At 32.5% G+C, this 24,927-nt stretch overlaps 1 protein-coding gene and 1 long non-coding RNA gene across 7 annotated transcripts; one reads left to right on the top strand and one right to left on the bottom strand.

The window, feature by feature from the left end:
* Nucleotides 1-292: 292 nt before the first annotated feature.
* LOC114383338 lies at nt 293-14,343 on the bottom strand. 6 transcript variants are annotated; one of them, XR_003660492.1, is made up of 13 exons: nt 13,911-14,343; nt 13,697-13,823; nt 12,839-13,036; nt 11,127-11,176; nt 10,973-11,042; nt 10,484-10,549; nt 9,921-10,284; nt 9,672-9,735; nt 8,012-8,196; nt 7,846-7,930; nt 846-1,283; nt 585-651; nt 293-377 (listed from the first exon to the last, which is right to left on the bottom strand). It is a non-coding gene; the product is annotated as an uncharacterized LOC114383338 (long non-coding RNA). The 6 variants fall into 6 exon arrangements; XR_003660490.1 differs by lacking the exons at nt 293-377; nt 585-651; nt 846-1,283 and adding exons at nt 6,922-7,761; nt 12,510-12,706; XR_003660491.1 differs by lacking the exons at nt 293-377; nt 585-651; nt 846-1,283 and adding an exon at nt 6,922-7,761 and having other exon boundaries at nt 12,839-13,096.
* Nucleotides 14,344-21,763: 7,420 nt separating this feature from the next.
* Nucleotides 21,764-24,697, top strand: LOC114385477 (F-box/kelch-repeat protein At1g22040-like). The gene is made up of 2 exons (XM_028345582.1): nt 21,764-21,823; nt 23,036-24,697. The coding sequence occupies exon 2, from the start codon at nt 23,047-23,049 to the stop codon at nt 24,478-24,480; it is 1,434 nt and encodes a 477-aa protein (XP_028201383.1). The 5' UTR covers nt 21,764-21,823; nt 23,036-23,046; the 3' UTR covers nt 24,481-24,697.
* The last annotated feature ends 230 nt before the right edge of the window (nt 24,698-24,927 follow it).

Below are 24,927 nucleotides of genomic sequence, written 5' to 3'. Positions count from 1 at the left end.
ACAACTTAAAAGGAAAGAGAAAGATTATGTTGCAAAACTTGATAATGATACAGACAAAGACCCCCTAAATCTGAATCTGAATTGAAATCATAGGTTTAAGCCCTGAATTGAAGAGATAAAAATCCCAAAAGTAGAGAGAGAGAATGTGATGTCAGGATACTTCTGAGATAGAATTTTCATACTTTAATTACTCAAACATTGAACTGTCAAGGAATATGCCAGAAAAATATTATGAGGAAAATTAATCACCAAGCATCTAAAAAGAGAGAAAGGAATAAAAAAAATATTCAATATACCATTGAACTGTCATTCACATTGTGAATATTTCAAAAACCTTGTCAGAGCACTCTCCAATTTCAATCCAGATTCATCATGTCCTAAAGAAAAAAAGGGGACAAGTAATTTCATTGTTTAGAATTTTAATAATTTTTGTTTGCATAATGGCCTGTTCCAAACATAGTGTATGAATGTAAAAGGCAGTTTCAAGTCAAGCAAGATTAATAAAAAAATTATTAGCAAACTCTATTTATTAAATAGAGTTGGATCATGTGCTATGTCAACAAAATAGAGAAGAAAAATGAAACCTATGAGCAAAGGTTCAATCCTATCCAGAAGCATCTCAATCTTTACATTTTCTGCTTGGGATGCCACCTGGATTAAAGAAAATAAGAAATTAAAAATATTTGAAACCTCACCAACTTCCTAACAGGAAAACCTTCCATCTCTAAACACCAACTCATTCATCCACTCAAACACACACATACACAACACTAATAATAATTATTAATAAAAAACAATAAGGAAAATTGCTAAAAGTTATTATTAAGGAAAAGAAAACTACATACTTCCTCCTTGAAGAATATTATAGAACATGGCCTCCTAAAGTAATTGCAGATAGTTTGTTTTACCATTCTCCTGCAACACCAAACCAAAATCAACAAAATAAGTTTAGAAACAGAATCAACAAAAATTGATATTTGATCAATGTCACAATAAAGGTGGACAATTTTAAACTTACAACATTAGGAAAATCTTTTTGTGTGCTATGCGATTGGTTCTATAAGTATGAAAACAAGGCAACAAGCTATTGGATTGCAACTTGTCATTCAAAATTCAGATTAGAATTAATGATGAAATTAAAATAAGATGAAGTGCTCAAACTAAAGCTAAGAAGAAATAAGACAAAAACACTATTACATTATTTGAGCACTATCAATTGAATCAGAACAACAATTGCTTTCTCAATGTGAGCTATATGGGGGCTTCCCTCATCATAAGTGCTGCTGCAATGTTCAAAAAATAGTTCGTGAATAATGAAGAAATCATGTATTGACTTAATTACTACCTATGTAACAGAGCCAAAGAGAAAAGCTAATCAGAGACACATTTTTGAACAGTAAAAAACTAGCACCTTAAAATGTTGAAATCAATATAAATTTGAAAAGTTTCCATAACAACTGATGATATTGTTTTCTCTAACTTTACATATTAACTATGTTCTGGTTTCATTATATGTCGTACTTACATTGGGTAAAAATGAACAAAATAGAAAATTGCAAGTTAGGTTGAGTATGTTCCTTAATTCTTTTCAACCTCTCATTTATAATATGCTTCCAAGTTAGTTTCAACTTTATGAAACCTTCCATATGCAATGTCCTCAATTGGAGACCTCACTTGCATAGAAAAAATAAGCTAGAGAGACTTAGAGCATCAAAAGAAAAGCCAGGTGCATATTTCTGGAAGATGAAACTCTTCTAAACTCACCTTATATGCATCGAGAACATGAGTTGCACATCTTCCATGACCTTTTAGGAATAAAAATCTACATAGTTATTGGCAAGGCAAATTTCCCAAAAGGGGCTACTTTTCCAAACTATTTCCTCAAATGGTGTTGTTTTGGAACTTATTCTTACATGGGTCCATTTTTTACGTAAAATGCATGAGGTTTGAAGGAAATCGCCAGTCCCATTGGCGAGTTTGGGCTGGCGTCGACACGTTGCATTGGTCTCGCCAGTCATACTGGCGATTTGACCATGCAGGGGACTAGCCAGTTTGATTGACGAGTTGCGCTAGGGGGAGCTTTTCAGGGTAGGGTTGCAGGCACGCGTAACAGAAGAGCAGGGTGCAGTGAAGGCATTAGATTTTGGCAGCGTTTTTTCCAGGGCATATAGCCAGTGGCATTGGCGAGTTGCTCTTGGAAATAGCCAGTGCTACTGGCGAGATCAAGGATATAACCATTGGCATTGGCGAGATCATCAGGTTTAAATAGGCACTTCTTCCACATTTGCTATGCGTTTTAAAAATTGCTCAGTTTTTAAAATTGTTTGCTATCGGTTTTTTATAATTACTGGACCTTTTCTTCTTCAAGGTATGAAGTTCGTAATCAAATGTGTGTGGCATGAAATTAAATTTTTTGAAGTAATTTTTTTGACGCCGGAATAAAGTTTGAATGTGAAGTTTTTATTATGATTTTTTTAATTAAGTTGTATTTGATGTTTTGTTGTTGTTAAAAATTTGTGAGGGTTGAAGTAAAAGTCTGTTTAAAAAAAAATGTCTCATCATATTTATTTGAAGAAAATATCTAGAGTTGAAAAATTGTTTTGAATATAAAGTTTGTAGTCATTTTATAATTACATTAGGTTGGTGTTGATGTTGTGTTACTGTCTTAAAAATTTATGAGTCTTCTTTGAAGTGTGTTTAAAATTCAAAATTTTTGTGGCATCATATTTATTTGAAGTAAGTATTTTGAGTGTGGAAAATTTTTTAAATATGAAGTTGTAGTATTTTTTAATTAGATTAGGTTGGGGTGTTCATGGTTTGTTCGTGTGTGTTAAAAATTTATGAGCCTTGAACTTGAACCCTGTTTAAAATAAAAAAAATTATTTGGCATCATATTTATTTGAAGTAAGTATTTTGAGTGCGGAAAATTTTTTCAATATGAAGTATGTAGTATTTTTTTAATTAGATTAGCTTGTTGTTGATGTTTTGTTGGTGTGACTTTATAATAATAACTTGGTTGATGCTTTGTAATGTAATTAAAATGTCTACTTTGAAAGTGTTCCTTGTTCTGCCTTTTTTAATTTTTACTTTTTACTTTTAAGTTTGTGGCATCATATTTAATTAATGACCTTTATTTATTTTTAAGTTATTATTGTTAAGACTAATTACTACCTTTTGCTTCGTTGATGGATTATTATGCTTTTAAAATTAGTACCTTCAAATCATTCAACTGTTTTAAGTCTCTTTCATCATATTTAGTTGAAGTTAATAATTTTTATTTAGAATAAAGTTTTAATGTGAAGTTTCAGTAAAGAGGTTTTTTGTGATTAGATTTATTTATTTTGAATTTATTATTATTATGATTAATTATTTACAATAGTGTTTTTGTAGGTACATGATGAATTCAGTTATAACAGTGTTGTATTTCAATGGAAGAGTATATGAAGAGAATGATGGTATAATATTTGAAGGCAGTAAAAAAACGATTCAGATTAAACGTGAAATTAGTTTCAATGCTTTGAAAAAAAAAATTGGAGATAAGGTAAAGTTAGAAAATAATGAAATTATTTCTACTATTAGTTGTAGATTTTTAGTTTCTAGAAAATATGTTGCTTTGCAAATTTGTGATGACGAAGATGTTGAAATCATGCTCGAAAGTTTTCAACAACAAAATCAAATGTCAGTTTTGAAATTGTACATAGAAAACGATGTGGCTGGTGGTTCTATGTTTCATTCTGCAAATTCTCTTATATCATGCGGAAATAATTTATCTAATAATGAGGCGCAACCGCCAACAAATGTAAGCAACTTACATGGTGATGAAAATGATGATGATGATGATGATGATGATGATTTTGTGTCTAACTTATACGTTGAAGAGTCTTTAGACGAAGATGATAATATTGACGGTATATCTAGTACAGACGATGAAGTCACTGACATGATTCAACCAGTAAGAATTGTTCACCCATCAGAAGGTATAATTTATCAAATAAAAAAATAGCTGAATACATTTATCATTTGATGGCAATTGTATTTAATGTTAAATAAGTATGATTTGAATTTTTTTTGAACTATTAGGTGTACAAGGAATTAAAAATCCATTTTGGAATGATGTTTTGCATTATAACAATATCAACTGGAGTCATCCTGATGAGGAAGACATTTGTGGTTTGGAGATGTCATTAAGTTTTAAAGTTGGGCAAAAATTATATGTTGGCATGGATTTTGAAACTAAAGATGCGGTAAAAAATGCACTGAAACAATATGCTATGAAGGTGCATCAAAGTTTCAAAGTTGTTGAAAACAAATCGAACAAATATGTTGTTTATTGCTTGAATAAAAGCATAGAGTGTCCTTGCCCGATCTATATGAGGACAATTTTATCTAAAAAAACTGATTCATGAAAAGTCACACAATGGGGGTGGACCACACACATGTCTCAATATGACCATGACACAAGATCACGGGAAACTTGATTCAGATTTAATTGTCACTTGTGTAGTAGGTACGTATTTTATATTCATATTATGCTACTTTTGCGTTAATTGTCATTTTAATTTTGTTATTTTATTAGCCGGCATGATCAGAGAAGATCCATCAATAAAAGTTTTTTTGATTCAAGAGAGGATTAACAGTGAATTTGCCTACAAAGTGCCGTACAAAAAAGTTTGATTGGCGAAGCAAAAAGCCATTGCACTTGAATACCGCAATTGGGAAGAGTCATATGCGAAACTTTCGTCGTGGCTAACACACATGCAAAATCATTCTCCTGGATCATATTTTCAAATACATGATGATTTTATTGTTGGGAATACGATTAGTCGCAAACATTGTCAATTTCGTAGAGTGTTTTGGACTTTTGATCAATGTAAAGAGGCTTTCAAGTTTTGACGGTACACATTTGTACGAAAAATATCAGGGGACCCTCTTAATGGCCACATCACAAGATGGAAATCGTGACGTCCTTCCGCTAGCATTCGTCGTGGTCGAAAGTGAGACGTTAACAGCGTGGTCATGGTTTTTGACACACTTGCGTGAACACGTCACAGATAAAAATGATATTTGTCTCATATCAGATCGTCACGCGAGTATAAAGTCTGTTGTGGCTAACGAAGCAATTGGTTGGCAACCTCCCCATGATTATCATGTTTACTGCGTCCGACACATAGCAAGCAATTTTAATCGCAAATTCAATAATGCCAAACAAAAAGAAATGTTGAAGAAATTGAGTAAGATTTCATTTATCATGGTCACGTTAATTTAAGTTTCATGTATACTTCAAATTATTGTTGCTAACTAATTTCATGCAGGCTACACTCTTTGCAAACATATTTTTGATCAAAATTTAGAAAAATTTCGCCAACTGAGTCCAGCCATAGCAATATGGATTGATCACATTTCAAAGGAAAAATGGACCAAGACTTATGATAAAGAAGGACGTCGATATGACCACATGACAACAAACCTCTCAGAATGTATAAATAAGGTATTAAAGGATTATCACAACATACCGATAATAGCGTTGGTCAAATCAACATATAGTAGATGTCGAAAGTACTTTGTTGATCGTGACCGTCAAGCTCAAAGACACTTAAATGAAGGACAAGTATATTGTTCTAAGCTTGCTAAAGAACTTAGAAAAAATCAAGAACAAACTTGTTCGCACATCGTTCGTGTGTATGATATGCACTCGACAAGGTTTGAAGTAGAGGAGACCTTCAGTCCTATAACACAAAGCGGCGGACAAAAATGGACAGTTAACTTGAATGATCATTATTGTCAATGCGGAAAGTATTATGCGCTTCACTATCCATGTTCACACATTATTGCAGCTTGTGGTTACGTGAGCATGAACTACTACCAATATATAGATGTTGTTTACACAAATGAGTACATCTTAAAAGCTTATTCCGCACAATGGTGGCCTCTTGGGAATGAAGCGGCTATTCCTCCTTCTGATGACGCATGGACACTTATCCCTGACCCAACAACAATTCGTGCGAAAGGTTGACCAAAATCAATAAGGATAAGGAATGAGATGGATTGGCTCGAACCATCTGAGCACTGACAAAAATATAGTAAATGTAGAGCAGAAGGCCACAATAGGCATCGATGTCTAATGTAATCTGACCGTGGAAGTTGCTCATTTAATTGATTTATGTATGTTAGACGAATGACTTGTATTGGTTGAAGTTCTCTTGAATGTATTTACTTTGTGGTCTTCAATGAAATCATTAGTTAGAAACATTACTTATTTTGGTTTGTGTAATTTAGTTATTTTTTTAACATTACTTATTTTGGAATGTAGTAACTCTTAATTAACCCTAAACCCTAACCCCTAAGTCCTAAGCACAAAATCCTAATCACTATCCCTAAACCCTAAACTCTAATCCCTAATCCATATACCTTAAACCCGTAAAATCCTAAATCCTAACCACTAACCCCTAAATCCTAATCCATATCCTCAAAACTTAAACTCTATACCATAACCCCTAAACCCTAAATCCGTAATCCCTAAACCTTAAACCTCATAAACCCTAATTCATATCCCCAAACCATAAACCCTAATCACTATCCCTAAACCCTATACTCTAACTCCTAAATCATAAACCCTAAACCTAAGCCATAACCCCTAAATCGTAAACGCTAACCATTGAATTCTATGTTGTTTCTGATGATGAACCTTATAATTTGAGCAAATAGGTAGGTGGAAAAAGTCCAGACTGATGCATCTAATGAAATAAAATTACATTTAGAAATTGAAATATATTCTTTCGATCAATCCAGGTCGAGTGAGTGAGGAGTCCAATGAAGTATCTGGATCATAGTGCACATATGACATTGGTGTTCATCGTTAGTTAGTACCATCAGTTATTTTCGTTTATCTACTTCAATTTTTTTTTAAACTTTATCCATTAGTAAGCCTTAATAAATGAGATACGATAGATTAAGTGTCAAATTCAAATGACAAACATACAACAACAAATTTAAACAGAGACATGAATATCATTCATTATGATGTTTGTGATGACGTGAGGAAGTGTCACATGGTCAATCCTATCTTTGCGCTTGACGATCAGGATTTCTTCTGTCGCGATATCTCCTTGCTTCTACTTACTCAGTCTCAACAGAAAACTCGTGACGCAAATCAACATCTAATAAGTCACACATATCAGGTATTGCTCCGGATACATGTCATTGCGGACCTAATGGGGCATTAGGTGTTGCAATTGGAATATCATGTTACTGTGAAGGAGTCATAGTCGATCATGAAAAATGAGAATGTGTTTTCGCAATACCACCAAATGAATGTTCGCTTGCAGACATATCAATGTGACATTCAAAAACAAATAAATACCAATGTAGCTGTGTTTGCATTCTTCAGGTCAACAAACATCTTCATTTTTTGCTTATACCAGACCATGTAGTCGAAGTTAAAACTCAATAAACCCTTTTGTCGAGGATAAACGTCGACCCTGAACTCAGCTCGATTGTTCCATTGACTGATCATTGGGGCCAACAGTGGTCCCCAATTTTCATCTGGTTTGCCTTTTAGCATTATGCCATGGATATTCAGTGGTTGCGGAGGACCCTCAGGAATAGATTGTTGCATTCCAAATTGTCGCAACACTCTATCGGATTGGTGCCACTCAACATGGAAACAAATGAGTGGTACCACCGCCACCATGCTACACTTCCAACCAAACAAATTGAAGGCAACAGTGACATAACAGTTGCTGTGTAAGGCTTCCACAGAAACTGTATACAACAACACAGTTGCTAATTTTCACTGAGACATGACATATTATTTATTATTTAACAAATACATTATGATCTTCTTACCTTATATCGTTTCATGATATCCAATTTGTGACGAAAAACTATCAGATCATCATTGTCAATATGTTGATTTTCACGTCGCAACCACCTACAAAAAAATATGAAATATCATTGCCGGCACGTTACATTAATTATTTTCAAATGAAATATTATTTTTTAAACAACTAACCTGTGTCCGAGTGATTTATTTTCTATTACGAGAGGAGTCCTCTTTGGAGCCAAAGTCGTGCATCGTTCTCATGTCCACATTTGGATTAAGATGCACATACCTCCGATTGATTTAGTTTTGTAATCGGTGGCGATGCACATCTCTTTATATACAAAACAAGCACGAAATGTCCCCATGCATACGTCCTGCACGGTCCAAAGTCACGTAAAAATTACATTTACCTTCGGGAAACTTTGTTATTGCTTTTTTCAACAAATAGGACACCTCCTATGAATCTAAGGATCCATGCACGGGTAAACCTTTGTTGTACTTTAATGGTGAAAAATGGTGAGTCAACCAACTTAATCTAACCACACTGCCTTAAAGTTCATCTTCCTATGGTCTGACTCCTAACAATTATACACATAAATCAGCCCAATCAAGATTTGTTGAACCAATTAATGGTGTCCCGTCAACACGCATACCTAATAATACAGAAACATCTTGAAGAGTAATCGTACACTCTTTACATCTCATGTGAAACGTATGTGTTTTGGGTCTCTATCTTTCAATCAAAACAGTAATTAATGACGCATTTATTTTTAGGTAACCCATCTTTATTATCCAATAAAAATCAAATTGTCGAAGTAGAGGAATAATTTCCTCTGGTATTTCTTCTTGACCTTGATAAAAATTAGGACAACTCATCTGATGTGTAATTTTCTGTCTTTTTTCACATTCCAAATATGTTCTAAAACATGCTTGACTTGCATCCATAAAACGTCACCATCTATTAGACCAGACTTAATTTGTATATTTGATGAACATGACAACGAAAATGTCATTGATACTATAAAATAAAATACAAAAAATTGACAACGAAAATGTCATTGATACTATAAAATAAAATACAAAAAATTGACAACAAAAATTTTACATAAAAAAATTAAGTACAATTACAAAAAATTAATTAAATATACATACCAAATAATTAAAATTTGAATAAATAACAAAATACATAAATTTGAACAACAAAATCTATGATACAAATAACAAAATTAAAAATTAAAATAAATCAAAAAATTACTATGAAAACAAAAATTTAAACAATATATATATATATATATATATATATATATATATATATAAAATTAATAACGTATCATATATTTTAATAAAAACTTAAAATAAGTAAACTAAATAATATTAACATTCTAACTAAACCTAACATACCATATATATAACACAAATAATACCATATAAACTTAAAAAATCTAAATCAAATAATAATAACATACCAACTAAAATTAACGTAAACATATATATAACACAAATAATAACATATAAATTTAAAAAATCTCAACAAAATCATATTAACAAATCAACTAAAACTAACGTACCGTATAAAACAAATAATAACATACCAACTAAAATTTATAACATATACATATAACACAAATAATATTAATATTTCAACGTACTACTTAAAATTTAAAAGTATCCATACTAATTTATAAAATTTAAACAAAATAATATTATCAAATTAAATAAAACTAACCTAGCATATATATATAACACAACTAATAACATACAACTTAAAAAACCTAACTTAAATAATATTAATATATCAACTAAAATTAACTTAACATATATATATAATACAAAAAATATTTAAAGTTACCAGTTAAGAAACACTTATCAAGAAGAGAGAAACCACGTAGTAAGAAAAGGAAGGAAGCAATGTCCTGCAAATAGGGTAAACAAACCTAACATAAATAATATTCATATATCAACTAAAATTAACGTAACATATATATATATATATATATATATATATATATATATATATATATATATATATATATATATATATATATATATATATATATAACACAACAAATATTTAAAGTTACCATTAAAAAATACTTACCAAGAAGAGAAAGCACGTAGTAGGAAGAAGAAGAAAGCAATGTAGTGCAAGGAAGGGAGCAGTTGTGGAGTGATCAAGCTTTTATAATGGGAGAATTTTTTTTAAAAGCAACTCGTTAGTTGGACTGGCGAGTCCTCTCTCTCCGCAAACCGCTAATAGGACTGGCGAGTCCTTCCTGCACCTGCTCCGCCTGTTGCACTACATCCTTGACCTCCCCCTACGCCCCAGCTGCACCTAGCTGTGCTTGGAACTTGCCAGTTTGACTGACTACTCCCAATGCATGACGAAATCGCCAATGGGACTGGCGACTCCATGCCACATGTACGAACACAACAAACTCGTCAATGGAACTGGCGGTTTGCTTCTGCATGCATGCATTTTACGTAAAAAAGAGACCCATGCCGGAAAAAGTTTCAAAAGTGCCCCATCTGGGGAATTAGTTTCTAAAAGTGTCCCCTTTGGGGCAATTTGCCCTATTGGCAACATAACCTTTTGAATTGAATTACATAATTAATTAGGATAAAGATATTAACCATGAAATCAAAATCCAACTAAATACTTACTAGCAATACATTCCCTTAAGGACGTTTATCTGTGGTACCCAAGGTCTACAAACATAGTTTTAGTTCCTGGAGATGATAGGAAAATCAGAATAATTTGGCAACAATTAAGATTGGAAAGGAATTTTTGGAGACAAAGGAAAACCACTATATACAAGAAAAGAGTAGAGTCCATGACAGCAAGCAAATAATTTACTAACAAAGAGTTGCAAGCAAACAATTTCTTTAGGAATTTTTATTCAATGTCGAGATGACACCATCTAAAGAACAAGACTTTATAATGAAAGCTGACAACTTTATAACACGTGTTTCGGGTTTTATTTCCAAGCCAATCAATATAAGCTTTATTAGAAATTGGACCAAATTTGAATTGTTTCCTAACTTTCCTCTGTTTTACCAGTCCTTTTTTTTTTTGTAGGCACAAGAAACTCAAAACCATCTTATGAAGAAGGATATTGTTTTACATTCCATTAAGGTCAATAGTAATATTACCTTTCTTGGAATCAGAAGCTCCAAAGGCCTCACTTTATGTTGATTCTGGACAGTTCCTTTTTTTGTTCTCCTATGAAATATGGAAAAATATATATAGAAGTTGAAATAAGAGATGAGTCTCAACTCTCAAGAAGGAAGATAAGGTTGTACATACCAAGTTGAAATAGATGCTCTACCAGAGCCACCATCAAATACTTGCATAAACTGCATTGATCCTTAAGAATGTCAAGAAATGAGCAAACGAAAGAAAGAAAAGATTAAAAATCAATGAAGCTAAAGATTATTGGTGATTTTAACACCATGAAATATTAACAAAGACTTCCTTTCAAAGAGCAGACTATAATTCTACTTAGAAAAACAAACCTCAAGAAATGTAAGCAGTAAAAATAGAATAAGAAATAATACGAACTAATGATTGCTTTGGATTTTGCCCGCTACTCCACACATGATCACTTCATAGAACATCAATTATCAAAAAAGTTTTGATTGGATGTAATCAAACAAAAACACACACTTGCTGCTAAGAATTTAATCACAAAAGCAAAAATATGATACATTTTTTTCAGTTGCATTTTCAAGTTTGCTAGCTGAAATCTGGTCCATAAAAAACTTCATTTGGCAATCGACAAAAACATGTAGTAAGGCCTGAAGTCAACAATAACCTACTAACTATTGTTGTACAAAGTATAAAAATAACAAAAAATAGTACGGTAAAACTATACTCTAATACACCTTGTTTGAATTTCATGAAAATGGAGGGTATAATTTGAGGAATAGAAATTAGGGGAAGCAATTGTGTACTTTTTACTTGTCAAAATATCTAAAATATACATGCCACAATATCATGTATCATATATGCTAGTGGTTTACCTAATATAATTCTACAAAGCTCCACAATATTAACTGTGACTAAACTTGGCAAACTAGTTTCACTTTCACATCAAATTGTCATAATATATTTTCCCTGAGTGAGAACATTAATGAAAAATAAATTCACAATAGTAGAATAAAATAAAAATAAAATTTTATTTAAATGAAACATTGTCTAATTATATTAAATGAAGCTAAAATTCGTTGAACACAATAATATTGCACCATCAACACACCATAAGCTTCCATACAATAAAGACTGGTGGAGCAACGACTGAACCATGAAATTATAAAATAATAATAGGAGAAAATGGTTATTACTTAGCAATAGATCATGATCTTCCATTAGATACAGATCAAGACCAATTTATGGTTCACATTACTTTTAATGATTTGATAACTACCTTTTTCCTTCAGCCTCTCTTATCATAGTAGCTCTCTAGCAGCAGTTGTGCACAAATTCTATTTACAGAATTTATTATCCAACCACAGTTGAGTATCTAGACGATAAATTGAGATTTTGTGTTTGCATATTCTAATGTATCTAGATACAATTGACTTGACAGTAAACTTGAATGCAAGATACAACTAAGAATGGTGCTACTATAGTGAAATTTGAAACCAAGTTAAATGTCAAGCATTAAACCATCGAAAGTGCAGCTCTTACCTGACAATGGAAACTATATCATATATCAAGCTTGGTTGTCTGTCCTAAAATTTAAAATTAAATATTTTTAGGCTAAAGGAAATGGTTATGGTGTTAAAAGGAATCAATTCTTAACCATTTTCTGATCTAAAATTCAAAATTTTACTCATAATCTTAAATGAACATAACCTGTGATTTCATGTAACACAAGTGAGCAACTGCAAATATCAAATCAAGGTTATTGAGTATTTCAAAGGATAAAGGATACTATAAGTTACAATTTAGACTTGAAAGATGAAAAAATATATAAAACTGAGAAGCTCAAACGATCAAGAATAAGAATTTCACACCTTAAATGGACATCATTTGGTCTTCCCATTAAGTTAGTTTGACAAAGAGGTGCGACAACCGGAGTAGCGGAACATGTTCCAACAAACTCAATTTTCAATGTCTTTCCATTAAACCTCATTGTTGTATTTCTTGATGGCTGCTAAAGCATCATAGTGCCTCACGAACACAACTTCTGTTGTTCCCTTTGATCTCCCAATCTGGTCATAATGAATAACCTTTTAAATTCACCCTCCTCCGAGAACAACAACTATGAAAAACTGACACAATTTTTCAATTCTTTGCATTATTTGACTGACCCAAAGAATGACAGGGTTGTCATCAGGAATGACATAAAATTTAACATTAACAAAAATATAGAAACTAATTGAATGCATAACAAACAGTAGCAGGTAATGAAATTTTCTACATCTCTCCACAGACACAAACTTTCAGAATACAGAGATTCAAGCATGCTACACATTTGAAGTTAGGAGCAAAATATGACATGAATAAGAAAAGTTGAAAAGGAATCGCAAAGTAAAACGTGTTTCAGGCCCTTTAATTTTAAGTCCAAATTGATCTTAGTTCCAATACTTTAAAGACAATGACTTTGATTCTCATATTTTTATATAATATGTGAATTTCTTCTCTCTTTATGAAACACAAGCTATTGGGGCGAGAGACAAAAGTAATTTGGACTGAAAACTGTAGGACCTTAAACTATATTTGTATCACCATTACGAAACAACATTTACTAGTATTATCACGATATGTACAAAGAAAAATGGATCATAACACATTTAAAGAAAACAATAAAAAGTAGAGAAAAAAATAAAGCAAAACAGCTTTTCTACTGTAGATGATGATGATGATGATACCTTGATATCATCGTCGGCAACTCCATGATCCAAGTTAAATAAAGAGTTTGGTGTCACTTTCAATCTTGGCTGCACCTGACTCCTCCAAAACCATTTCCGGAAATGCAATCATGCTATGTTGCCTTACCTGCCAACCAATCAAAACTCTCTTTTCTTCATCATAGTAAACATAATAATAAGGAAAAAAAGAGGAACGAATGAAACCCTAACTCACACGTGGAATACGGTACAACATCGTTCTGGCCGAGTTGCGAACAATCGTGAACCGGCAGCGAGAAGCCATGACGGTGGTAAGAGGGAGAAGAAAGAGGGACTCAGATTCCCTGTTTTTGCCATCCCACACACTCACTCAAACTTAAACTTCTTTAAATAGTCAGATGAAGATCGAATGATTTGCACGTTCAATAGAGTGCATATCGGAAAAGTTAGGACTTTTGGTGGTGATAAGAGAAATGCTACAATCAATAGAGTGCAGATCGGAAAATTGTTGAGTCTCCGATGAGGAAAAGTGAAAATCAAAGCCATTTTGAATCATAGAACAACCGCTTTGCCGCTTTGCCACTTTGCCATTGCTTCTCTGAGTTTGGGAAACTTGGGGGAAGAGTTTTGTTTGTTTTTTAAGAACCCCTGAAATTCCACGATCTTCAATCAAAATCCTAACCAGCTATTTGGACAGAGAATTTAAATTTTTTTTGGAAATTTAAATATACAATATTTTAATTGATTTGATTTAAATTTTTTTCATTGTCTGGCTAAAGTAATTTAATTTTAATGAAATTTAAATTTTCATTTTTAAATATTTATTTAAAAATTAAAATTTTAATATGGGATGAAAATAAATATGAACCATTTTTTTAAATAGTTAAATATTCAAAATAAATTTAATATTATATAATATTTAATAATCAATTTTTTTAATATTTAATAATTAAATAATTTTAATACTAAACAATTTTGAATCTTACATAATATTCTTGTAGTAATACATAAAAAAATTTAGATTAAACAATACTTTTAAAATATTAAAGATGAATAATATGTATCTTAGATTATTAATTTAAATTGAATTATATCATTTATGATTAAAACCCCATATATGTAATAAAAAACTTATACAAAAACACTATGCGGCTGAGTTCACGCACCACAGCACTATTTCACTTGAGAAATAGAACCAATGTGTTCACCACTGCTAGTTGATAAGTTTGGAGACTATAGATAACTTGGATTGACAGAGACATCCCCAAATTACAACAACAACAAAAAAATAAAATTATAAAGGTTAAAAAATTTGGGATGAAGGTTCAAAAGACCTTGGAAGAGAGCCTTGATTTCAATCTGCCATCAGAATTTCAATTAGCCTAAACAAAATTTCCGGATGTTACTGAAAAAACTATTCTTTTTATATCATAACTTGTTATTTCCTGTGATTATTGTTTTAAAATTGTGGTATAATGTATAAGACCTCTCTCACTAAGCCAAATAAAATGGTCCTATCAGCTCATAACATTCGATCCGCAGAAACTTGCCCAATTTTTGTCTTCAAAATCTGTTTGTGTGGAGTATGCTGTATAATAATCCCATCAAAATCTTTGTGTGGAGTATGCCGATTGAAGCTTGTAGTAATCCCATTTGACGTCTGAAGTATATGTCTATGTAAAATAAAGAGGAGTCGAGAATTATTTCCCAAAAAGCAGTAAAATAAAAAGCAATCATTTTTCATTATTTTCAATTATGAGCCATTATGCAAGTCTTCAAACAAAAAACCATTATAGGCTTTCAACCCAGAAATCAGAGCACTCCAATCTTGTCATGAAAGGTGGCAGTTTGACTACTGAATATAAATTGTACCGTGATATAGGATCAACCATGCCATCCTAAGCAAGCATTTTCAAGACTAATTTCAAGAAACTTCTATTTACTTCAATAACAGTTTCAACCATCCCAAATTCCAATCCACAGTTAGTGGCAGAACAATAAAAGACATAGGATTTCATTAATTGAATCCTCCTTTTTTGTCTTCCCCCCTCTCCAAAAAGGGGAGAAAAAAATCTTGAGCCTTCTCATTTATCCAACCCATAAATGGTTAAATCTATGCTTAAGTCAAGTATTAGGCATCACAAGAAAACCTTTATTTCCTTTATCCTTTGAGGGCTAGCATTTGAATAGCCGAAAGTAATAGGATGCCAGCCTTTATTCTCCATTTTTGTTGTAGATTGGTTCCATAGGGTATAGGTCAATGTTCTACGTTCAAGTTCACCTTCAAGGTCATGCATCTATAAATCATCCTGCTATGCCATTAAATTTCCTTTATACAAAGAAGAACTTATAAAGTAATTAGATTTACAAATAAATCGCACTAGTTAATTCCAACAAAAGTTTCCTGGTATGCCATCCTATAATGAATAGGATTTTACTTTTTTTCTTGTTCTCATTTCACACTCTCTTCTTTTATTATCTCTTTTTTCCTTTCCTTTAAACCTGGCTTTTATATGTAATGAAAACTTGGTTAGAAGGGTTCACCTTTAACTACCTTCAAATTTTCTGAATGAGATTAATTTCAATAAACATGTTTATAGGTTTATAAGTTTATAAGTCAATGTTTATAGGTTTATAAGTTTATAAGCATGTTTTTTTTATACCACTTTGAGGTAGAAGCCTTTTTGTTTTGCCATTCTTGGACTGAATATTGTTTTTTGTTTGCTATCATATATCATAAATAACCTTTGTTTTTTTAGTTCTTTGTTATTAGTTTGTTATAATGAGTGGAAGTGGATCCAATTCAAGTGGTGGAGATACAACTACGGGTGGCTCTTCTTCGGTTGCTAGAAGTAAATACAAAAATGCCCCTGGGAATAGGACTGATATTGGGTGAAAACATGTGATTGATGTTGATGGCAGTGGTAAGAAAGTCAAATGCAAGTATTGTTCAAAGATTGTGAGTGTTGGAGTTTTTAGATTCAAGCGCCATCTTGCTGGGACTAGAGAAGATTTTGAGCCTTGTGCTATAGTGCCAGATGAGATCAAATTGCTAATGATGAAAATTGTTGCTGAATCTAAAACAACAAAAGAAAAGAAAATGAGATTGAATAGTATTGATGAAGATGAAGAAAGTGCTGAGGGGGCGGAGGAGGCAACCAACTTACATGGACAAAAGGGTTTTGGTTCAAAAGGAAAAGAAGGTAGTGCAAGTAGTGGAAGTGGCAATGTTCAAGCAACTTTGAATCAATTGATGAAAAGAAAAAGAGAAACCTTTAGTTGATGCTCAAGTTGCTGAATTTTTTTTTACACAAGTGCCATTCCATTCAATGCTATCAAAAACCCTGCATTTTTAAAGATGTGTGAGATAATCGAGAAATATAGACCTGGCTATAGACCTCCATCTTATCATGATGTTAGAGAGAAGCTGCTGAAACAAACAGTGTAGAAAACCGATGATAGTTTTCAAGAGTTTAGGGATAAGTGGAAGAGAACTGGTTGTTCAATAATGTCTGATGGGTGGATAGATAAAAAAAGGCGTTCAATTTGTAACTTTTTGGTGAACAATCCAAAAGGAACAATATTTTTGTATTCCTTAGACACTTTTAACATCTCAAAAACAATTGACAAAGTTTTTAAGATGTTAGATGATGTTGTCAAATTTGTTGGAGAAGATAATGTAGTTCAAGTGATTATTGATAATGCTGCGAATTTCAAAGCAGCAGGAGAATTGTTGATGCATACTCGGCCATATTTGTATTGGACTCCATGTGCTGCCCATTGCATTGATCTGATACTTGAGGACTTGGAGAAACATTTGAAGGTTCATGAAGTTACTATAAAGAAGGGAAGAAAGATAACAACTTATATATATGGTAAAACAATGCTTATTAGCATGCTCAAGAAGTATACAAATGGTAGGGACTTGGTTAGACCAGGTATGACTAGATTTGCAACTGCTTACTTGACTTTAGCTTGTCTCCATGAAATGAAAGCATCTTTGATGAGGTTGTTCAGTTCTGAGGAGTGGAAAAAAAGTAAGTTTGGAACTTCACAGGAGGGTAGAAAAGTAGAAGATTCAATTTTGGATAATAGATTTTGGAAGAATGTATCCATATGCCTCAAAGTTGCTGCCCCTCTTATGGTAGTCCTTTGATTGGTGGATTCTGATCAACAACTCGCCATGGGTTTCATATATGTTGAGATGGATCGTGCAAAGGAAAGGACTAAAAGTAACTTCAATAATGTGAAGAAAAAGTAACTTTTTTAAATTAAAAATATAGTTTACTTTATTTATCTATGTGACTATGTCTAATTCTAAATATATTTTATTTTATTTATCTATGTAGTTATGAACATGTTTGGGAAATTATTGATAAGAGGTGGGAGAACCAACTTTATAGGCTTTTGCATGCAGCTGCATATTATCTTAATCCTCAATTGCATTTTGAAGATGATTTTAAAAAAGATAATGGAGAAGAGAAAGAAGGATTGTTTATTTGTATGATGAGATTGGTAAAGGATGTTGGGGGTAAGGAACAAAATTAATGGGCAGCTTCTTGAATTTCATTTTGCCAAAGGTCTTTTTCTATGGAGAATGCAATAAACTCTAGGAAGACTATGCCACCTGCAGAATGGTGGGAAATGTTCGGGGATGGATGTCCAGAATTAAAGTGGTTTGCTATTCGTGTTTTGAGCTTAACTTGCAGTTCTTCTGGATGTGAGCGTAATTGGAGCTCATTTGAAATGGTAATTGAACTTCATGACTTTATTTGTGTTTCTTAATATTTGTTTTTGTTTAGTTTACACTCTAGACTTTAGTTAAGTTATAAACTTTGACTTTTTATTATTTATAGGTTCATACAAAAAGGAGAAACCGTTTGCATAAAAAGAAAATGAATGACTTAGTTTATGTCATGTACAACTTGAAGCTCAAAAATATACAAACAAGAAAAATGGTTGCTCTTCCATTTGAAGATATAGAATCTGATGATGAGTGGATAACAGAAGAGGGAGATTATATTTTTGATGAAGACAATCCCCAAGTTGAGCAAGAGCAACCTTTAGGGGAAAGTGGTAGCGGAAGTCATATTGACTTGGTTGGAGGAAGTTTAAGTGATCCAACTTTGGATGCATTTGATATTGACAATTTGGTATGGAATTTGAATAACAATGTGAAAGATCACTTCTCTGAGGAAGAGCTTGAAGATGATGGAGATGAAGATGGTGGTGGTGATGGTGATATTGGAGATGATTTTATTAGAGGATTGATAGACATTTGAATTATTTTTTAAGTGTTTTTATTTTAAGAACTAATGTTTTGTATTGTATGAATTTATGTTAGATTGAGTGTGGATTGTGGACTATGTTAATTTATTGAATTATTGTTGAAGTTTATTATTTTCATTTATTTTAGGGTTGAAATATTTACTTATGATTTTATATAAAAGAATATTAATATATTTTTTTATTTGAGTAAACTCTTACGATTTAATTATACGAGTCGAGTTTACGGAGCCTCCACGATTCTATCTAGAATCGCGAGTCTGACAACCTTGGTGACGATTTATTCCTGGCAGTTACTATAAACCACTGGAAATATTTTAATTCCTGACTCTCGATATTAGATCCACATCAATGTTTTTAATGTTTAATTAATGAGTAAAGTACCAAATAGTCCCTCACTTTTGGAGGCATTTTCAATTTGGTCCCTGAGATTTAAAAAAATGTCAAAATGATCATCGACTTTACATTCCGTTTGCCACCTTAGTCCTTGTCGTTAGTAGTCTCTTAACACTGTTAGTAAATGTGTGATGTGACAGGTTAAGTGCCACTTGGATGCACACGTGGAACTTCAGATCAGTTTCTTCTACTTGCCACACAAGGAGGGACTAAATTGACATTAAAGGGACTAAAATGACATAATTTAGGTGATCATCTTTTTCCCCAAAATGTTAAAATCCTAACGGCTACTTTAACATTCACACTTTCATTCCATTTTTCCTCCTACTCATACTCTCATCCAATTTTTATTCTTCTCCTATTCATCTTTCTCCATCTTTGTAGTTCTTCTTCTATTATTTTGTGGTCTACCATGTCTTCTAATTCAAGCACAAAGGGGAATGCCACGTCAAACTGTCTTTGCTATTGTCGTAGAAGAGCTACTATTCGAACAACAAGGACGACAAGGAATAATGAGAGACTATTTTATGCTTATCCATTACCACAAGCAGTGAAAAACAAATGAAAAACAAAACCCTTACCTCTACTGGAAAACACTGATTATGTCAATCAACACTGGAGGGTGACGATGATTGATGTGGAACACACAAAAACACTGATTGCGTCAATGAACAATGAAGGGTGACGAAGAACGACAACCACCACCACTGGGAGAACGATGATCGACATGGACCTAGCACAGGAACCTATCCTTCAACCATAGGAGGGAGAAAATGGTGAGAGAAAATTCATCACGTTTTCAATTAGACTGAAAACTATTAGGGATCAATTTGATACTATATACAAAAATTGACTCTTCATTTTCCAATATAACATTTAAAATTATATCATATTAGTCCCTATGACGTGGCATTGCTTATTTCCCCATTGCGCTTGCTAGGTGTGCATCTAGGTGGCACTTAACGTGTCACATCACAAATTTACTAACAGTGTTAGGAGACTACTAACGGTAGGAACTAACGTGGCAAACAAAATGTAAAGTCGAGGATCATTTTGATATTTTTTAAATCTCAGGGACCAAATCGACAGCGCCTCCAAAAGTGAAGGACTAATTTGGTACTTTACTTTTTAACTAATATCTTTAAAACTTTCCTATTTTTCACATCATCTCTCTCCAACGTTTTCTTTTCCTCATTGTCTCACTATGAGTGTTGCAACATCTCTTTTCTTAGTCACAACATTGGCATTCATAGAATTTGATTTTTCAACTTTCATGCTTTCATTCCATTTGTCTCTTCCCAACCCTAAGCAATAATTTCATATTTGTTTCATTTCTTACGATTTGTGAATTTCACTTTGAGTTTCACTAATCGCTTATAGTGTGTTTGGATTGGGAAATTAAAACAGATAAAATATTTCAACAGGGATATTAAAATGCCTTCCTATATTAAGAAACATATTTATGAGAAATTGATTCTAGGAATCATTTTTAACTCACATTCCCACAAAAATATTTATGTGGAGAGGGTGAAAATCATACTTTTCCAAGTTTAATTTTTGTTCTACTATAGTAAAAATATCATGTTATTTTTATTAAATTATTTAATATGATAAATAATCAAAGTTATTGGTAAAAGCTTCATATAACTTTTTGGTACCTAGAAAACTTATTTAAAGATTTTCAATGATTAATTAAACAAATTTTCTTCATTTTCGAAAAACAGATATCCATCATACACAATTCGAATCATGATTTTGAGGCATTTTTTTTCTACCAAAGGCCCTTGAATGAAAAGTCACAATCTTTAATTTAAGAATCAGAGACAGATCTCGCCTAATTTTTTTTAAATCTTTAATACCCGTATTCTTATATGTAATAAAAAAACAAATATAATAAAATATTTCCCGTATTCTTATATTGATTTTTTTTCCGTATAACTTTTATACTGATATTTCTATTTTCTATTTGTTTTTTTACCTCATCTCATTTTTTTCATCCGTTATCTCATCTTATCCAAAGATGTGTAGTTCCCGAAGGTATAAAATCATTTTCAGTCAAATATAGACAGTACAGAAGAAGACAAAATTGAAATCCATTATAAATAATAAGGTGTAAAATAAAAAAAAACTTATATAGCGTAATGACCTACAAATGAATGTGAAATATAAAATGATTTTTACTTTACTTTAATAAATTAATATATTATTGTTGTTGTCTATACTAATAATAAAGAGAAACTCCTATTTATTATACAATTTTATTCTTTGTCAATTTTTATTATTTTTCTCTTAATAATTATTTATTACTCTTATGTTAGTTCTTGTTTTTTTTAACTTCTATTTTTTTTATTTAGTTAAAATCTCTCTCCACTAGTAGTATATAATGATTTCTTAGTGACACTGACTCACACCACACACACCAGAGACAGAGGAAAGAAGCAACTGACGGACGGTCCCTTCTAACCTGTACATCCTCTTTCTTCTGTTTTAATATTAATCATTTGCACATTCTCTCTCAGTTTTAAATTCTTTTTTTTTAAAATATTGATATTGATTTCATTTACTATATGGTTGATTGGCCTCTAAATTTCTCCTTGTGTTCTGTTTTTTTCTTTGATTTTATAGTGTGAATGAAAAAAAAAAAACGGTTGTGGGTTCTGGAAGTTGTGACTCTTAATATGTACCATTTCAAGCTTATGTTTTTTTGCTTCGGTGGATTAGAATTTCTCTTCAAAACCGGTCTTTTATTCATTTGGCTGAGTTTATTTATTTTGTCATTTTTTAAAGTTAATTTTCCAAATAAGAAAAAAGGTGAATTGTGGGGATGTGAAAAAAATATAGTGGTATAGTGTTGTATCTGTGTTTCGTGTATCTAGTTTCAAAATTTGTGTTTAGTTTGGTTATTTGTCAATCACAATTCACAACTGGGTTCTATGCGATCTGCACAGTTTGAATGATGCATCTCTTTTTTTTTTTGTATTGTTAATTTGGTGGGTGAAACTACCTGCACAGATAAAGCTGAAACTGAATCAAAACATTAATACATACCTAATATTTTAAAATTGAATTTACTAATCAAGAAAGAGAGGGAAAAGCACACTCATGAAGCCCTTAAAAGGTGAAAAACGCGGTTCTTGTGAAAGTGGGAGAGGGGTGGAGTGTACCTAACACCCCTATGATTTGGTTTTCTCTGTTTTTGTCATTTTAAGGTGTGCAGGTGTCATATTAATTAGAGGAAGTTTTATTTATTTATAATATTATATTTTCAACTAAGTTTTTTTGCAATTGTACGTGATTTCTTAGCCTCAGGAAGACTGCTACTGCAAGTTAAAGTCATGCCGGGGAGGGACTGTTTGATGTTTCGTCATTTTATTGTTATCAACCAACGGGTTGTTGCATGCTTTTATATATGGCTTTTCTGGCTTTTTTGTTGTTATCAACTTATCATGCTTCCTTTAAGTGTTAAAGATATTCTGGTAGATTTTTTAATTTCCATGTTCTGAGTTGTTTCTGCAGTTATTAACTTAACTCTAATGTTCAATAGATCGGCTATTCGTGTCAACTTCTTGATCTCTCTGAGTATTCTTGTTATCTTAGACATGCTGGATGCTTCCTATGCCTTTAGTTTTACAGCAGCTAGGGGCTGAAGTCAGATTTTCTAACATGTATTTGATGCAGATATTGAGCTTATGGGTTCTTTGTTTAGTATGGCTAATACAAAGGCCAATCAAAGTGAGTCTAGTGCAACCTCACCAAATGAGACCTCTAAGAGGCAAAGAATGTCACCTGCCTCTGTTGAAGAATGTCCAAGACTTATTCCTAATATCCCTGATGAGTTATCCCTTCAGATTATTGCTAGACTTCCTAGAATTTGTTACTACCATGTAAGGCTGGTGTCTAGGAGGTGGAAAACAACTATAACGAGTTTGGAATTATATAAAGTAAGAAAAGAGCTTGGTACAACTGAAGAATGGCTATATCTGTTGGTTAGGATTGGACAAAATAAACTCTTATGGCATGCTCTAGACCCCCGTTCTCGAATATGGCAGAGATTGCCTATTATGCCCAGAGTTGTCGATGAAGAAGATTCCCAAAAGGTTTCTTCTAGGCTTTGGATGTGGAACATGGTCGAAGGTATCAGAATTGCTGAAATTATTAGAGGTCTGCTTGGACAGAAGGATGTATTGGATGACATGCCCTTTTGTGGTTGTGCTTTTGGAGCTGTTGATGGATGTCTTTATATTCTAGGTGGATTCTCTAAAGCTTCAACTATGAAATGTGTATGGCGATTTGATCCGATACAAAACTCATGGAAGAAGGTGAATTCTATGTCTACAGGTAGGGCATATTGTAAGACAGGTGTCTTGAATAACATGCTTTATGTTGTTGGAGGGGTTAGTCAAGGTCAAGCTGGATTGATTCCTCTTCAATCTGCTGAAGTTTTTGACCCCTTCAAGGATACATGGTCCGACGTACCTAGTATGCCATTCTCAAGAGCTGGAGTCCTGCCCACAGCTTTTTTGGCTGACATGTTAAAGCCTATTGCCACCGGGTTAAGCTCGTACAAGGGAAGGTTATATGTTCCCCAAAGTTTGTATTCATGGCCATTTTTTGTTGATGTTGGAGGAGAAATATATGATCCTGAAACAAATTCATGGATGGAAATGCCAAATGGAATGGGTGAGGGATGGCCCATTAAGCAAGCAGGAACCAAACTGAGTGTTGTAGTGAATGGTGAATTATATGCTTTTGATCCTTCAAATTCTGTGGATAGTGGAAGGATCAAGGTATATGATCAAGGAGAGGATGCATGGAAAGTTGTTATTGGAAAAGTCCCTGTATATGATTTTACGGAATTGGAGTATCCATATCTACTAGCTGGTTTCCATGGAAAGCTTCATTTCATCACAAAAGATGCCAATCATGATATTTCTGTTCTGCAGGCTGACCTGTGCAGTAATTTGGATTCTTCACAATCAACCTCGACACCTCAATCACCCAAATCCATGGAGGATGAATTGTTGCAAGAATCAACTGAAACAGATGAAGTTATTTGGAAACTAGTTGCCAGTAAGGGTTTTGGGCAGGCCGAACTTATCAATTGCCAAGTTATTGATATCTAGGCTGATACCAAGCAACAAATCTGACAGCCAAGATGTCAGTTTACTGTTAGTTATGCATAATTTTGATGAATTCTGTAATAGTTTTTATTTAGGTAATATTTTTATCTCAGGTAAATATGTCCCATAGAAATTGTCATCCTTGACAATGATTTGCTTGTTGCTAGGAAAATACTCTAATTTATCAACAGCAGAATGGTATTTTAAACTATTCACTCTACTAGAATTAACATTTAAATGGGCAAGTACTGATACTTGCAGCAGAAATTTAACATACTCTCATCCAAGTCATGATTTGCTTAGGTTTAGGATAACTTCTAAATTATTCAAATTGTGCACATAATTGACATAATCTTTGCTGCTATCTCCTACTAATGTAGAGCAAGTTAAATCAGACATTTATCTCCGAATTAGCCTCTAAATATGTATAAATTAAAATATATTCTAAAA

The sequence above is a fragment of the Glycine soja genome, chromosome 14 (assembly GCF_004193775.1).
Source record: "Glycine soja cultivar W05 chromosome 14, ASM419377v2, whole genome shotgun sequence".
Classification (NCBI taxonomy): Eukaryota; Viridiplantae; Streptophyta; class Magnoliopsida; order Fabales; family Fabaceae; genus Glycine; species Glycine soja.
Note: the sequence above shows the minus strand (reverse complement) of the source record. Positions and strands in the feature narration are given on the sequence as shown.